At 46.7% G+C, this 17,912-nt stretch overlaps 1 protein-coding gene across 5 annotated transcripts in view; it reads right to left on the reverse strand.

The window, feature by feature from the left end:
* Positions 1-17,912, reverse strand: part of LOC144786225 (solute carrier family 22 member 13-like) — a 418,586-nt gene that overhangs the window by 133,224 nt on the left and 267,450 nt on the right. For all 5 annotated transcript variants that reach the window (XM_078665254.1, XM_078665255.1, XM_078665257.1 and 2 more), the window contains one exon: positions 17,559-17,662. In XM_078665254.1, coding sequence (XP_078521380.1) covers positions 17,559-17,662 — 104 coding nt within the window. The remainder of the gene's footprint in view (positions 1-17,558; positions 17,663-17,912) is intronic.

Consider the following 17,912-nt stretch of genomic DNA (forward strand, 5'->3'; position numbering starts at 1 on the left):
TGTCTTAGCTCCATACCTATTTAACCTGTTTATGGGTGATCTCTCCCCAAGATTAGACCAGGTTAACTCCCATCCTCCACGTCTGAGTCCTCTATCATTAACATGTCTCTCCTATGCAGATTACATAGTCTTACTTAGATAAATGAGAGTTGGACCAAAGAGCACTCAATGAAATAGCCACCTTTGTCAAGGACAACACTCTTGAAATTAACACCACAACAACTAAAATAATGACTATCAGAAACCGACCCAGGCTACAACACCCAATTAAGCTTAGCAAAATATGTTTAGAGGTAATCAGTAGCTACAAGTATCTGGGGCTGTATATAGACAAACGACTGAACTTTCGATTTCGCAAACAATGCCTTGACAAGAATGGAAAAGGCCCGATTTACGCATTCTGCACTCTTGCAAAAAAATTAAAGGGCCCATCTTTTAAGCCAATAATGGCAGTTATAGGTGCAAAACTACTGCCAACAGTGGCTTATGCAAGTGTTGTTTAAAACTGTATATGCTACAATTAAAACGTGGTACAAAATGGGGTCAAATCGATCTAGTTAATCACACAATGCTTTGTGGTTTGCCCAGGAATAAAATCCCCATTCTATCTATGGCAAATATCTGAAAACATCACTGGAGGCAACAAACACAACAGAACTTTGGGCTCAGAACTTTTCTTTACCAGTTTTTTGCCAGTTGATAAACAAAAAGGCCAAAATGCACTCACTACTAGAGGACAAACACAACCTAGGCAATCGGTTGCATGCCTGGGTGGTTCGTCAATCCTATACTACAGCGAGACTGGCTACATACCTTAACACAACATTTTCTTTACATCTAAAACAAAAACTAATGGCCACTTGGTTTAGGTTGCTACCAACCCTGGTCGAACACCAACCTGGAAATATAGTGGTCGCAGGACATGTAGCTTATGTGGTGCAGCTGTGAAAAACTTCATTCATTTGATCTGTATATGCCCCTTTTTAAAACCTACTCAGGTTTTAATATTAAAAAAAGCTTATTGATAGGGGCATTTGCTCGTGCAGATCCGCCATAACTAAGGGTCTTCATCCAACCGACCCTCAACTGAACTGCAAAATTATGATATTTTGATGTTTTATGAAAAAGCAATAAGGTCTGAGGAAAAACATAGCTCCCTGTGATGATCATTGTATACATAATTTCGCCTGATGGTTACACAGTTAAAATGTACTTGAGCACCATGTATCATTGTCTTGTACTTTTAATTTGTTTTCCATTGGTACCTTTTAGTTGAGGTTTCTATTACAAATGCAATCTTATAGTTTGGATTTTAATGACACTGAAGCACTTTAGAGCAACCGAGGCTTGTGTGACCACTGTACCTGATACCATAAAACACTACTGAGCATTTCATTTTCGTATAATGACACCCATGATGTTTATATGTTATTCGAATGGTCTTACTGTAATATTGTTATGGTTTTTATTAACTTAATAAAGTATTGATTGATTGTGCTGACTGTGTATTCCTCTGAGAATGGTACCACATATTAAGAAATGTGAAACAAAGGGAGTATATTTGCTCAAGTACATAACATCCCACATGGTGCACCCTCTATAGCAATATTACCAGATGTTCTGAAACAAATAGCAGATGAGCACGTTAATTCCAGTATGAAATTGGTATGAAATGGATAAGTAATTTAGTTGCAGTCTCCTCAATAGTTCTTGGCAATTTTCATGGTGAGGCGGTGTTATTAGCCAGCAGACGATGAATTGCCTAAAACCATTTTGGAAACCTATACCTCCATGGGTCAATCTATCTTAGGTATTCACCCTTCAAAGCTGCAACTCACAACCGAGGGTGGGGTAGAAGTAACGTTAATAGATAAAGCTCCTGACATTAAAAAGAAACAGAAGGGTAAACAGAAAGAAATGTCCATGATAAAAAATGCAGCTATTAGAATCAGTTTGCTAATAGCCGTCCTTCACTTTCTCACAAGACTCTGGGGACCAGATTTACAAACTTTTTTCACTGTGTTTGCATCACAAAAGCACAATTTTTCTTTTGTTATTTACTTTCCAGCAAACCTGTTTCAAGCTGGAAAGTTACTGGAGGGTGCCCCTTTCTTCACAACGCAGGCAACCTTGCACCATGGTGCAAGGGTGCCTGCATTGGTGTTAGGCAGCCACAAGTGCAACAGCTCAAGAAGAGAGCTGGAATACGTCATATCTTGATAAATTTGGTGCATTCCTGCCCTCTCCATTTGACGCAGCGCTGCAAGTGCTGCATAAAATAATTATAAATATGGCCCAACGTCTTTAAAACACTCCGTTTACAATAAACTGTGCTGAGTTGTTTGGTGTATTTTCAATTCTTCTTATATGACAAGCTTTGATAAAAACTTTTTTGACTGTCTTTACAATCGTATTTGGAAATATACTGGTAATTTTGGGCTTACTCAGTTTAAACTTGTTCAGTGAATTCTCAACAACTCTGCCTCTTAGGTTGGATAATTTTAATCATGCTACTAAGATGGTGAATATACTCCACCCTCAGTGCTTAATTTGAGCTGGGGTTTGCCGGTCTCCAGCACTGGAACTTTGTTCTCAACATCGCCACTTATGGCAGTCCACCACATGGTGGTGCTGTTTGACTAATTTTGAGGTGACCACAACAAAAAAGTGCTTAATAATGCAATACATATTAAAATTAAAAATACCAGCCACCCAGGCAATTTTTATTGCTTGGATAGCCTGGAAATGTCCGGATTGTCACACTTATAGAAGTGTCATAGTTAGTAGTTCTGTTGGTTCCTGGCATCAGCAGATCTTTCAGGGACAATGGGTGTTGCGAGTTATAGTGGTCTACTGAGAAGGGGCTTGGCAGCTCCTTTTTAAAAACAAATTAAGCACTGGCTTCCACTGAATGTTATATCTCGAACATCTTTTTTAAAAAAAAAACTTTTTATTTGCAGGATAGAATTGCATAGAATTACACAGTACATTCAGGTCATATAGGTTGCGGTGCAATGAAATGTGTACAGTACTGAACATGCTTATGGAACATTTTGTTTTCTTTTTTTCATTTTGTTGCATTCCCAACTCAACCCACCCAACTCCCCCCACCCAATTCCCTCCCCTGGCACTCGTATATAGTCATATCAGTTGTTATATCTACATGGCGGTACTGCACGTGACGGTCTTTTATTTAGGCTGGATTGTTGTCGTAACACCTTTCGGAAACATACAAAGCACATTCCAAATGCATCTCATCTACCTCTATGTAGAGTGCACCCGTGCCAACCCCTGGGCAATTCCATCCGGGACGGCTGTGTGCTCGGGGAGTCTGAACATGTATCGTCCCGTAACAATCATCACATCTCAGTTGGCCACAGACAATGTCTCAGACGCCTCCTCCTCACCAATCGTTTCAAAGGACAACATCATGGCATTCCATTCTAACGATATAGGAGTCTTTCTCAGGCCTTTACGCTCCTCCAGCTGTAGTGCCAACCCCTCTGCCTTACCCCATCTCACCACTTCCGTCCTCCATACATCAGTGTCAGGTGGCCTACTCGACTTCCACCTCATGGTAATAGTGCGCTTAGCGAGCAGTATTGCAAGGTCGGCGAACCTTGTGGCTACACTTTTCCTCCTTTCCGGAGGCCCTAGGCCCAGTAAGCTAAAGACTATGGTGTCATATGGCCTATTAGGGGCTACCCTGCGCAGGGCATCGTGTATCATCTTCCAGTAATATCCTATTTTCGGGCAATCCCACAAAATGTGTACTAGCCTCGCATCTTCTAAGCCACACCGGGGGCATGAGTCAGGTGTGTCTGGGAACATTACATGTAGTCGGTGTGGTGTGAGGTATGCACGGTGTAGAATCATGAGTTGGATGAACTTAAATTTCGGATTCCGCGATACTTTCTTGGGGAATTTAAGGATACGTTCCCATTCCTTCTCTCGAATCTCCCGTCCCACGTCCCTTTCCCATGTTTCTCTCAGTGGCTGTAGCGAAATCGCTCTCCCGGCACGTATACCATTCGTGATCCACTTTGTTAAATGACTACCCGATCCCATCAGGTACTGCATTGTAAGTAATGCGTTTATACCTGGCTCATCACCTTCTGCCGACCAAGTCTGTGTGAGGTATCGGCGCACCCCCGCATGTAGCAGAAACAATCCCCCAGGGGCACGGTGTGCCCTGCGGAAATCTTCAAAGGTTATCAGAACACCCTCGCCGAAAAAGTCACCTACTCGCGACACACCCGCATCGGCCCATACTGCGAGCTCCCGGGTGGATAATAGTCTCGTACCCAATGGGATCCCCAGCAATGGTATAGTTGGAGCATAGCAGGAGGCAGAGGATGTGTATCGTACAGCCCTTCTCCAGCAGGTAATGGCGATCTTGAATAGGGGAGGAGACTGCCCGGGGATCACAGCTTTTGGGAGCAACAGAGTGTGTATGGCACCTTTCTCCCTGTCAGTTTCAGTCATATCTATTTCATGCAGGTTGCGACCCGCAATCCAATAAGCCAGCCACTGCAGCTGACATGCATAATAATATGCCAATAGATCCGGGACTCCCATCCCGCCTTCCGCTGTAGGTAGCTGCAGCTTGGCTAAGCTAATACGGCGTCTACCCTGCCCCCATACCAGCTCCGTCAACATTGTGTTCAAGGTCCGAAATAGTACAGCTGGCGCCAAGAAGGGTAAATTCGTGAAATAGTAAAGGAGCCTGGGGAGCACTACCATCTTAGAGATGGCCACCCTGCTCGCCACCGACAAAGGTAACGTGGTCCAAAATTGCACCTGCGCTTTCAGCGCCGTTACGGCTCTGCCCAGATTGCCGTCAAGCATGTCTTTTGCTTCTCTATAAATCTGTATCCCTAGGTAACGGAAGGTCGTCTCGGCCATCTCAAAGTTATAGGGGGGAAAAGGCAAGGGGTCACGTGCCTCAAGAGCAGTGAAACAGTACCCGTACGACTTAGACTCGCTGATCGTAAGGCCCGAAAGTGCGCTAAAGGCCTCAAAAATACCTGGGATGGCATCTAGATCACCCTGTAGGTCTCTCAAGTAAAGGATAATATCACCCGCGTATGCCGATACCACATGGGTCGTTCCGCCTCTCCTGATTCCTCTGTGTTGCGCTTGTTGTCGAAGTTTGCACAACAACGGTTCTAGTGCTAGTATGAACAATAAGGGGGATAGCGGGCAGCCTTGCCTGGTTCCCTTCGCTATGTCCAGTTGTGGTGATATACATCTGTTTGTGCGGACCCGAGCCGTAGGGCGGGTGTATAATAATCGGACCCAAGCAATGAAATCAGCTGGGATTCCAAACCTCTCAAGCGCCGCGAACATATAATCCCACCGGAGTGAGTCGAATGCCTGACGTAAATCCAGGGAGATGCAGCCCTCAGCTGCAGTGGGTGAACGTTCATGGAGCATAAGTTGGCTGAGCCTCCTCAGGTTCATCGCTGTGCTCCTGCCAGGCACAAAACCACATTGGTCTGGGTGGACTAATCTCGGGATATGCTGAGCTAGTCTCGTCGCTAAGACATTGCTCAGGATCTTGTGATCGGTATTTAACAAGGACAGAGGCCTATAGTTAGCTAGGTATAGACTATCCCTACCCGGTTTAGGCAGCGAAACAATTGGGGCCTGTAGTGAGGTCTGCGGCAGTTCTTGTGCTTTTTTCGCTTTGTTGAGCACCACGTGCAGACGTGGAGCCAACAGGTCTATATACACCCCATAAAACTCCGCTGCAGACCGTCGGTGCCAGGGGTCTTATTCCTCGGGAGAGCTCGCATAGCCTGTCGTATCTCTGCAACCGTGATGGGTCGTGCTAGTCCCTCACTCTGAGCCCCCTCCAGGCGCGGTATCTCAAGCCCAGTCATGAACTCCTCGAACGCGTCTTCCGACATACGTCGGTGCGGTCCATACAAAGCTCCATAGTATTCTCGAAAGGCTGTGTTTATATCAAATTGTGTCTTGGCCAGCTTCCCAGTCTGGTCCCTAACCTCTAATATGGGAGTGGGAGCAGGGGCGTCTCTTATCAATCGAGCCAATAGGGGCCCTGATTTCTCTGCGTGCGCATGTTGTTTGCAAGTGTATTCTTTGTAATCCAGGACACGTAGTTCCTCTAACAGCTCAGCGTGTTGTATGTGGGCCTCCTGTAACGGTGTAAAGGGCAGATTCGTACCCGCCGCCTCACTCTCCAACATGGCCAGTCGTCCCTCTACCTCACTAAGTCTCTCCATTACCATGCACCTCATGCCCGTTCTTATGTTCATCGCCTCCCCCCTGATGGATACCTTGAAGGCATCCCATTCAATTTGTCGCGTGCTGGCCGTGTCAGTATTTATACGGAAATATTGTGTGATTGCGTCTGCGAGGGTTGCCTTAAAGACAGTATCCTCAAGTAAGTCCGGGGACATGCGCCATGTTGGTATAGGCGTGGGCATTCTGCCCCACCGTACCATGACCTCCACTGGATTGTGGTCCGAGAAGGTCTTACCCATGTGCTCCGATGTGGTCACCGCATCCAGCAATGTCGTGGTGCAAAACATATGGTCTATTCGTGTGTGTAATTTATGGGGAGGGGAAAAAAAGGTATACTCTTTATCCAGTGGGTGCATACGCCTCCAAATGTCAGCCAGTTCCCATCCTACTGCCCACTGTGAGAGTGCGTCCGCCTGTCTCCTACATTCAGTAGCCTGTAATGGTGGGTGTGACCTATCTAGAGATATGTCTAGTACTGCATTAAAGTCCCCTCCAATTATCCATGTGCATTCCGACCAGTCTGCTATCATCCTATTAAGCGCAGCGAGAAATTCCAACTGGCCTGTATTCGGCGCATACACGCATCCAAACACCACAGGGGAACCATCCAGCAATCCTCTGACTAGCACATACCTGCCCTCTGGGTCTAGCCTCTCCTCCACCAATTTAAAAGGAACCGAGTTCCTGAACCATATAGCCGCCCCTCGGGAGAACACAGAGTAAGTAGTAGCAAACAGTTGCCCCTTCCACTTCTTTAGCAATTTCGTACTCTCGTCCTTGTTCAAATGTGTTTCCTGTAAGCATGCCACAGCGACACGCCGCCTGTTAAGTTGCGCTAACACCCGGTGTCTCTTATGGATCGAGCCCATGCCCCGCACATTCCAGGTGCACATTTTGTATTCGCTAAGAGTCCCCATGGTAATCTGCGACAGACATAAACAGCATTTCCAGCCCTGTTCCAAGTATATATACGAAGCAAGCCATGAGTGCCAGAAAAACAAGTAATCCCCAAACATCAAGGTCCCCACTCAAAAAAACATGAGGTCCAAACACGTGCACCCAACCGGGGTGAAAAACAGACTGAACCATTGCTGCGCCCTGGGGGTGTGGTTCCGCTCCTCCTTGCCTGGAACCCGCCGAAGTCATTACAGCGCGCCCTGACAAGTATTCATACCCCCAGCCCCATCTGTCCCACCCAAGGTCTTACATATCCTGTACATTACCAGTCGGAGTCTTCTAGAGTCCCGTTCAGAGTTCATTTGCCTCCTGTGCAGTTATTTTCGGGAAAAGTTGCAAGCTATCCGCAGAGCCGGACACCTCAGTTCGGGCGTCAGAGGCACTATCCAAGGCCGGCCCGCCTCTGGCGTTGTGGGCAGCCAACGCAGCCTCCGTCAGTCGGGCCCCCTCCTGGGACCCCCGCATCTCGGGCGTGGTCTCTGGGCCGTGCGCTTCATCCTCTTCCTCGTGTGTGTCGCTCGCATTGGTCCGTCGCTCCTCCCGACACGACGGCTCCCCTGTCCGGTCCTCCACAAGCGGGTCTTGTGAAGTAATCGGCGTCAGTGTCACCTCCATCCATTCTGCCGCCTCCTCAGGCGTATCAAAGAAGAGTGATTTGTTGTCATGAATTATTTTCAGGCGGGCTGGGAACAGCAAAGCATATTTCAGATTTCTGGCTCTCAGTCGTCTTTTCACTCCCATAAACGTTGACCTGGCCCTTTGTACCGTCGGGGTGAAGTCTGGGTATATCGACACCGTCTTATCCTCAAACCGCAATGGTGCCTTTTCCCGTGCCAATCTCAGTACTATGTCTCTATCTTTATAATTCAGCAAACGTGCTATTAGAGGTCGTGGTGACGCCCCCGGTCGTGGTGGTCTAGCCGGTATCCTGTGCGCCCTCTCCACACTATATAGGGGTGTGAGTTCCTGTGGTCCCGCAATTTTCCTCAGCCAGTCTTCAACAAACTGCGTTGGGTTCCTCCCCTCACTGCGCTCCGGAATACCTAAGATTCGCACATTATTGCGGCGTGCCCTCCCTTCCGCATCATCCATCCTCTCCCAAATTAGCTTCAGCTGCATCTCCATGTTTTCCATTTTTGTGGAGTGCTCCGTCTGTTGCGGTATTAGGTCATCTAGTGCCAGCTTGTGTTCCGTGACTCTCTCCGCAAGCTTGTTATGATCAGCACGCAGTAGCGACATACCAGTTGCCATGTTGTCCATTCGTGTTTCGAGCGCCTCTCTGGAAACCCTGATCTCAGTCAGGATGAGGTCCAGCTTAGCCTCTTGGGAGTCCTTGCCCGTTGGAGGCACCATTTCTACATTCGAGGAGGCCAGTGGGTCCTCAGAGCCAGTAGACTGTAGCACCAGACCGGCACCTCTCTCGGGCATATTGGTCCTGTTTCTGCCCATAATTCTCGCTGCCAGGTTGGCGGTGTTTATTCACCCCGGGTGATCCCGTTCCTGGCCACCACAAATCGTCGTAGACGTCACACGCTCCCTAGGGCCAGCTGTTAGTGGCTCGTGGTCCCGCGTGTGGACGGGCGCAGCGCCGCGCTGGTTGTCTGTTCTGGGCCCACCCCGGTTATCTCTCTGATCCAGCCAGGGGGTCCGCCACGCAAGGAGCAGGGCCCAGCCGCTCGCCACGTAGGAAGGCTCAGTGTGTAGTATCCTCCCCACCTCCGATATATACTATGCAAACCTCTTCGCCACTTCGCCGTCGCCTCAGGGTCACAGACGTGAGGAGTCACCCTCACCTGCAGTGGAACCACCAACCGTAGCGGGCAGCGATGGTAGGACTCAGCCCAGCGCCCGTGTGAACCAGCATTAGCGGCCGGTCTCCCTCCCTAGTTCCAGTGGCCGCCGGGGCATCCACCCCCTCCGTCTCGGTGGGCCCTAGCGCTGTCAGCGCCCTCAGCACTCTCAGGGTATGTGCCACCTCAGGTCGCACCTCCAAGGAACCTCTCAGTGACCACAACTTAATGGCGGCGTCCTGCTTGCAGTCAGTAGAGGCGCCCCAGCGCCAGTCATCCACAGTGTCCAGGTCACCGCCTGGTATCCTGGCAGTCACCAGACAATGCCGTGTGCAGTCCAGTAGTGCGCCCGGTGGAGTCACACGCACACACACGCGGCCTGCCAACGCAGATCGGCTCATTCGCTGTAGTACCTCGTGGAAAATGGCGTCTGCAGCGTTTAGTGAAGCCCCGGAAAGGCCATGAGACGTCGTGCCAGGTGTGCAACGAGATGCCAGGGATCCGGGCTAGTAGGTGCTCCGGCGTATGTGGCTTCCTCCCCTCTCCGCCGCCCTCTGCATTAGCCTCCCCGGCGTATGTGGCTTCCTCCCCTCTCCGCCGCCCTCTGCATTAGCCTCCCCAGCAGGGCTCACCTGGCGTTGCCTTTCACACTACTGGAGACCGTGGCTCTTTCTGCATCACTAGGCACCTCCAATCTCGGACGCTCCGATCGCCGTTCGTTGAGCCCCGGTGTTAAATCGCAGCAGTAAATGTCGTATGGTGGTACAAGGCTCCAGATGTGAACATCAGGAGCGCCCGGCATAGGCGACTCACCCTTCACTCCGCTGCCCTCCGTGTCGCCGTCCCGGCAGGGCTCACCCCGCTCGGCCGTTCCCGTTACGGCAGACCGCGGCTGCGTGTCCGGTGGTAGGCCTCACACACCTCGGGAGCTCCAACTGCCCGTGTGAAATCTTGCAGGACTTAGGGCTCCGACTGTGTCGCTCTAGAGTCCCTCCGTCGTCACTGGACCTGGGTGGGATGTAGGGGCCGTCCGGGGTACAGGATATATAGCTTGTGTTACCGGGCAGAGGACGGAGATAACTCAAGAAGCCTCCGCCATGCTCGGCTCTCGGCCACGCCCCCCATATCTTGAACATCTTCTTATTCAAAGACTTGAGACTCTTTAGTTTCACATCTGGTTCCTTATCCAGAACAAGGTCTCCAACTATACGACCTTCAATTATCTTCTGCCCACCTTTGACAACAGCTGCACTGCCTTGTGTCTTCATGGCTTTGCCAAAGAACTCCATAGTTTGTTTTTCACCATCACCTTCGATGATTTAATCTATGTATGATACTTTGGATTTGGAAGGGTTAAGCTCAAGTTTTGCTCCCAGCTTTTGTACCTGAATTTTCACTATGCTGCACAATCAAATAAAGCCTAAAGCTGTTTGATTATTTGTCAATCAAATTCATATATATATTTACATATAATTAGCTCTAGTGTGATTTCTTATATTCTCATATTACAAGCATACTTACTATAATTTCAGGGATGCCATGTTTTCCTTACATGCCTATTATGAGTCCCTTTTGTGCACTTGCTCATTATGTCCCTAATTGTCATCATTCATCGGCAATCATTGATTAGTTTGTATACATTTATGCTTGCTTATTATCATAATGTATTATATATGTGAACAACAAGTGAAAGCAACGTTAGGTGGCCTGGTAGAAATTCAGGAGATCCGGTCGGCTGTTAAGAGCATGGCCACAGGTAAGACCCCGGGCCCAGACGGTCTCCCTGCAAAAGTTTACTCCCTATATGTGGCAAAACTGGCTCCCTGCCTGGGACCCTATATGCAGAATCTTTGTGGCTCGGGCAGCTCACTACATCTACCAGAGATGCATTGGTGATCCAGCTTTCAAGACGACCTCTGAGGGGGCCAACAATACGGATTCCCGACCTCTCTCCATGCTAAAATATGGATTTCAAAATCCTTAGCAAGATACTGGCGCTCTGTTTACTACCACACATCTACATTAATACACCCAGACCAGAATGGCTTTATCCCAACCCGGAATACCTCTTTTAACCTACGCAGACTGTATTCAGTGCCCTATCATCCTGGAGTGAGGCTTTTCCCCCAGGCGGCCTTCCTGTTAATATACTTGGAGTAGGCCTTCAACACTGTACAGTGGGATTTCCTGTCCGAAACCATGAGAAACATGGGGCTGGGAGATAACTGGGTGAAATGGGTGAAGGTACTTTATGAACATCCCACGGCCAGGGTCAAGACAGGCAAAATGGTCTCCACGCAATATCGAATTTTCGTGCCACCCAACACGGATGCCCACTTCCACCCTTCTTGTTTACCTTGGCGATCGAACCTCTGGTGGCGCTGTTTCATCAGGGAGGCAAAGGTGTGGGCATTAGTTGGGGGACATGTCCATATCATCTCAATTTATGCTGACAACCTCTTGCTCTATCTTAGCGATGCTGTGCAAGGCTCTGCAGTGACACTTGACCTCCTGAGTAGATTTAAACACCTATCAGGCTTAAAGGTTAATAAAAATAAGACTTACCTGTTTCCCATGGCCCGAACCTTCCCCGCCCGTTAGACCTTCCACTGGATCTTAATTGGGCCCTCTCCACCTTTAAATACTTAGGGATACACATCTTCCATTCACTAGAGGATTTGAGAGAAGGGAACCTGGGAAGATAGCTTAGATCCCTTAGATCATCTGTTCCATTCTGGTGCACCTTGCATCTTCCAATTATGGCCCGAATGTCCCTATCAAAGATGGTCATGTTGCCACGTCTAAAGTATTTCTTCATTAGTCTTCCGACCATAGTGGCTGCTGGGTGGTTCAAGCAAATAGATGTCTGATTGTGGGATCTTATATGGGAAAAGAGGCATCGGAGGTGTCCTTGGCGACATTGCAATGTCCCTTGACGGATAGTGGTCTGGGGGTGCCGAACGCTACTTCCTGGCTTCTCAATTACAGTGGCTTGCGCAATGGTTGGAAGGCAAGAGACAGACTTGTCGGATTCTGGCGACCGCATGTCACTATTGCTAGCCAGAATTCGCGACCCAGCAATGGTAATCCCACATCAATCCTTGAAACAGAACACTGCTCAGCAGTTCCAAATTCCTGCCCCTACATGCAAACACTTCCCTACATGTTCTCCTCACTCTACCCTAAACCCTAAAATACTACCCAAACACTACAAAACTACCCTAAACCCTATAACACTATCCCCAGCACGACCCTACCCCTACTCCCAGTCCGTTACCTACACTCAAACTCTACCCTACACGACCCCTGACACTACCCTAAATGCTAAAACACTACCCTACACTACACAAACACTACAACACTACCCTAAACCACTAGAACACTACCCCCAGTATGACCATACCCCTACCCCCAGTCCGTCCCCTACACTGATACACTACCCTACACGACCCCCTTACACTACCCTAAACCCTAAAACACTACACTACACTACACAAACAACACTACAACACTACCCTAAACCCTAAATCACTACCCCCAGCACGACCCTACCCCTACTACCAGTCCATCTCCTACGCTTAAACACTACCCTACACAACCCTCCGACACTACCCTAAACCCTCAAACACTACCCTACACTACACAAACACTACAACACTACCCTAAATCACTACCCCCAGCATGTCCCTACCCCTACCTCTACTACGATTCAGTCCCCTACACTGTAACACTACCCTGCACAAACCACCAACACTACCCTAAACCCTAAAACACTACACTAAAATACACTACCCAAACACTTCAACACTACCCTAACCTCTAAAACACTACCCCTAGCACTTCCCTACCCCTACTCCCACTCCGTCACCTATGCTTTTACACTACCCTACTCGACCACCTGTCACTACCCTAAACCCTAAAACACTACCCTACACTACACAAACACTACAAAACTACCCTAAACACTAAAACACAACCCCCTGCACTAGCCTAAAACTAAAAAAACTACTACTCAAACACTCTTAAAAAATACACACTCCCACTTACTTACCTCTCTCCTCTTTGCACGTCCCGTCGTAGTAAAATAATGCAAAGTAATAGCATTTGCGAAGTAACAGAATGCTATGTAAAAACATGCGAAGTAAAGGTAAACGCGAACTAAAAAATGTGTAGTAATAGCACTGTGTAGTAATGCTCGCGAAGTAACGCTGTGTTACCCCCTGAGAGATATCATAGTGGGGTTGGGGATGGTGGAAACATCTCTCACTCAGATGGAGACCAAAATCAGATAACCTGAGACACTAATAGGGATAATGATGATGTGTGTGGGAAATAACAGAATTACAAATAAGGGAATTAAGGACGCATCGGTCCTGTGAGTAGAGTGAGTGCTGCCTCCCTGCTGAACCACCCCCTTGACATGCTTGCACCTTGGGTAGACTCACCCAACAACTGGTTGAAGGGCTAATGTGTATTGGAGCTGACCTGTGCCCCCCCGCCCAATATCCTCCCATTGTTCTCTTCCCCTAATTGGCTCATGTGTTACTGCACCACCCTGCATAGAATAATAGTTAATCGTTATTTTTTTCTGAGTTATATTCTGTGTCATTTTCCCTAGTTGCCCCCTTTCTCATACCAGGTTGCATATAAATGTAAATTACAAATTGCATATGTAATCGGCAAATGTTCTGGGCTGCAATGATTATACAATAATGGCCACAGACTCTGATTCCTGAGGTTATGCCACACATCAGGCTCTTAAGGATAGCCCTATGCTAAACATTGGAAATGGCGGCCAAGCTATACCTGGATACTACAAAGACATACTATATTTTGAATTGTACCCCCATGTAATGTTATGAGCTGATATATGTGTCAGATATTAAATAAAATGCTAATAAAAATATGTTTGAAAAAAAAAAGTTCAATTATGTGACAACAAACAAATTCTTAACCCTCATAGAGTGGCAGACGTTTACTGCTAAAACACTTCGTGGCGGGAAAAATATTAAAAAGGGATCCATTACTATGTAAAGTGTTGCTTGCTTTCAGAATTTTTACATTTTGTTCTTTCATGATCGAATCGATAAAATCATTCCCATATCAGCAATAGTTTTACACATGCTCTGCACTACAAATAGGCTTTAATAAAGTGTTTGAAACAACAGTGAGGACTGTATTTGTGGGCTTTTGTTGAAAGGATGCCAGTAATTCACAACAATACATCAAATACCTGATGGTCTTGTGGGCAATAACCTGTGTGGTTTCCCCCTCAAACTGGTAAATCGGTCTACTTGTAATTGTCTGAGGGCCAAGGGACATCTAGCAGGTCAGGATCAGCAAAGATCCAGAAAATTAAAAACAAACACTACTCATATAACTGTACCTGAGCCACAGACAAACTATGAACTGTTGTGCGCAATCAGACTCATAGCAAATGTTAACTTTCTAGACAAGAAACAAGCCCGCCTCTATCTAGTTTTATGTATATATGTTTTGGTACTTGTAGAGTGCAACCTAGTTAAGAAGAGACAGAGATATGAACACATGAAAAAGCCCAAGAATGAAGCCCTTGATCAAATGATTCTGCAACTACTGAGTTTTTAGCAGTCTAAGGGTATTAGACCTGACAGCCTTAGGGTGGTCTTCCCCCATCTTTTTGCCTGCCTCCTTCCATTTTTCTGACCTGATTTTGCTGTCAGGGACATAACAGTGTTCCAACTTTGCATCTGCATCTGGACTCTGCCATCTGTAAGTCTACCCTGCCAAGTGGTGCCAACCCAGTTCTGGACCCTTGGAAGTGGGCCTAAAGTGCTTACCAGCAGAATTGGCACATCTTCTGTGCTGAGCAATGCATCCCCAAGCAGAACTGAAGCATCTCCTTGGCTGAGCGGCCCATCCCAGAGCAGAACCGATGCATTACCGCTGCTGCATGGTTTGAGCCTGTCACAAAAGTCTTGCATCAACACTGCAAATAGCATCTTGGGACTGGTGCATCGTCTTTGGAACCAACACTGTGCAATGCTTTCCCAGGCACAGCTCCTCGCATCCCACATTGACAGCAGCCTCAATGATGACACCGAATATCTGCATTGCACTTCATTGCTCATCAGAACTGACACATCAGAGATGTCACATGGAGAGGTGTGGTGCAGTGGCCAGGGCAACTGACTTCGGAGCACAGGGTTCACGGTTCGATCCCTGGCTCCGGTGGCAGCTCAGCACCATGTGACTCTGGGCAATAGCTCACTTAATTTCCACAACGGCCCCCAGCGACTTGAGACCCGTAAGGGTGAGTAGTTTGCGCTTTACAAATACGGACTTACATTTGCATTTTTATTGACATTTATATATCGCCTAGACTTCACTTCGCAAGTCCCATCAACGGGATCCTCAATGTCGACACAAGAGGACCTCTAAACAGCAGCCTCACCCATCTCAGAACCAATGCACTGACTCGGCTGCACAATGCATCTCCGACGTGGATGCACGCACCGCTCACCAACAAGGATTTAAGGCACTCTGCTCAGCAGGCCTAACAGGGTCTGTGTAGCCGGATCGCTCTCTATCGCGGTGGGCCTCAATTTGTGACTTAGGGCCAGATGTAGGTCGCCCAATACCGGTCGGTAACGGCCGAAATTACCGAATTTCGGCCGTTACCGACCGGTATTGTGTTTTTGAGATGTAGGTGGCATTTTTTAAGGATTCGGTATTTTACCGAATCAGTAATTTAAAGGATTCGGTAGAATACCGAATTCTTAACATACCGATTCGGTAAATTACCGAATCCAGGATGTAGGAAGCACTCAAGTTAGTGCATTCCTCAGTTAAGGATTCGTTATTTACCACCAACTAGAAGTTGGTGGTAAATAATGAAAACCTTTGAAAAAGCAGTGCCATGTTGCAGATATACATGCCCTTAGGGCATGTATGTCTGTAACATGTGCACCCATACATAATTGAGGGGTGCAACAGGGTGTCAAAGTGACACCCTGCCACCCTTCAATGTTTCCCCCAATTACCGAATCGGTATTTACCGATTCGGTAATTGACATTCATTAATATGGGCCTCCAGGCCCATAGGAATCAATGGCAATTACCGAATCGGTAAATACCGATTCGGTAATTACCAAAAGTTACCGATTCGGTAATTTTTTAGGAAAAATGACCTACATCCCATTTGCCTGTTCTTAAATACCGAATCATACCGATTCGGTATTTAAGAATCGGTAATCTGGGATTACCTACATCTGGCCCTTAGTCACGTTCCTGTCCAACTAGATATCCCTAATAGAGCTTTGTGCTTTTTGGTGCTATTTTTCACTATAAATTTTAAAAACCAATATCTCCAGTACTGGATTATTGTCATTTTGGTCTTGTTTTATTTATTAAAACCAGCGCTATATTTCTAAACTGGTGGGGGAATCATTTTTGAGATGTTTTCACTGTTTTACTGTTTAAAGTGTTGCACAAAGAATTTACAAACTGCTTCTAAGTTAAGCCTTACTGCTCTGGGACAGCTACCAGAGGGTTAGCACAGGTTAAATTGGGGTTTGCTTGCACCTTACCCTGACTAGGATTGTGGTCGCTGCTTGACCAAGGCTTACACTCCAATCAACCAATAACACAACTTCTAACAAAGGGTGTCTGCGTTGTGGTCAAGATAGTTTGGATAGGGGTATATTCCTGCATACTATCATTCAAGGCTTTTCCCTCTTTGCAGGTATGAAGCAGAATGGCACACACATGCAAAGAGGAGATAACTAGGAGAAATTAAGATATTTCTCCTCGTAACACCAGCCTCAGGCAGGCACATCATTTTGGCACAGCCCCAAATCTACAAGAATTTGTAAATATGGGTGTGCATCAAAATCCATGGGTGGATGCATGGGAACGCCCATGTGCCACCCATAGGATGCCAAGTAATGCAATGTAATGTAAGGCAGCTCAGTGTGCTGCATTGAGTTCCTTTTGTTTTATTCACAAAGCAACCCAAAATTGCCTTTGAGTTACTTTGTCAACACCATAATATATGTTTTATCAGGTCTACATCAAAAAAGTGCACAAATCCGCTGTAAAATCTTTGCAACATTTGGCCAAGGTTTTTATAAAGAGTACATTCTTTTAGAAAGAACTGTGGATGATCAGGTGTGCTTTCTTCCTCAGCAGAGCAAGATTCAGAGCCGGCATTAGAGAGCAACTTTCAGTCAGCCGAGGAAACCGCAAAAGATACCAGAGGAGCATGGTGGAATACAAAAGTCTCTTTCCATGCACCATTCACCACTAATGCCTGAGGTAAAGCAACAGAGTGGTTTAGCCAGGTCTAAGCCCAATAGCATGCGGAGGAACTGGGAACTGGCATCCACTGAATTCTCACAGAGCTGGCCTAGAAGGGTAGTTATAGCTGGTAAACTGAGAATTCTGATTGGCTACCTAGTCCCCAACACATAATTTTAGGTACTAATCCAAATGAAGTTCCAGCCTCCATTATAAAACTTTTATGATAGCCGCACACTATAAGTGTATTATTGCTTTCCATACCTGTCACTTAATGGACCAAATATCAAGGCACCAAGAAGAAGTCCCAGCATGAAAATGGATTGCGAGATGTCATTCAGTTCCTTTTTGTCACATACCAGGTCAAACTAAAGAAAATAGGAGAAAATAATTGTAAATATAACTCACCGCAATTCATTTCATATAACTGATGTTTAAGGTTAAATACCTGTATATAAACCTCATTAATGTATGGATATGATGTCAAACCCGTGATTTATAGGCCATAATTCACAGGTATGACGTAATTTGAAATATTTCACAATTTTAAAACAATAAGAACACCATATTAAAAATCACAAGTTATCCAAAAAGGCATAACTTTTCATTATTGCTCCA

Source organism: Lissotriton helveticus, chromosome 10, assembly GCF_964261635.1.
Source record: "Lissotriton helveticus chromosome 10, aLisHel1.1, whole genome shotgun sequence".
Taxonomy (NCBI): domain Eukaryota; kingdom Metazoa; phylum Chordata; class Amphibia; order Caudata; family Salamandridae; genus Lissotriton; species Lissotriton helveticus.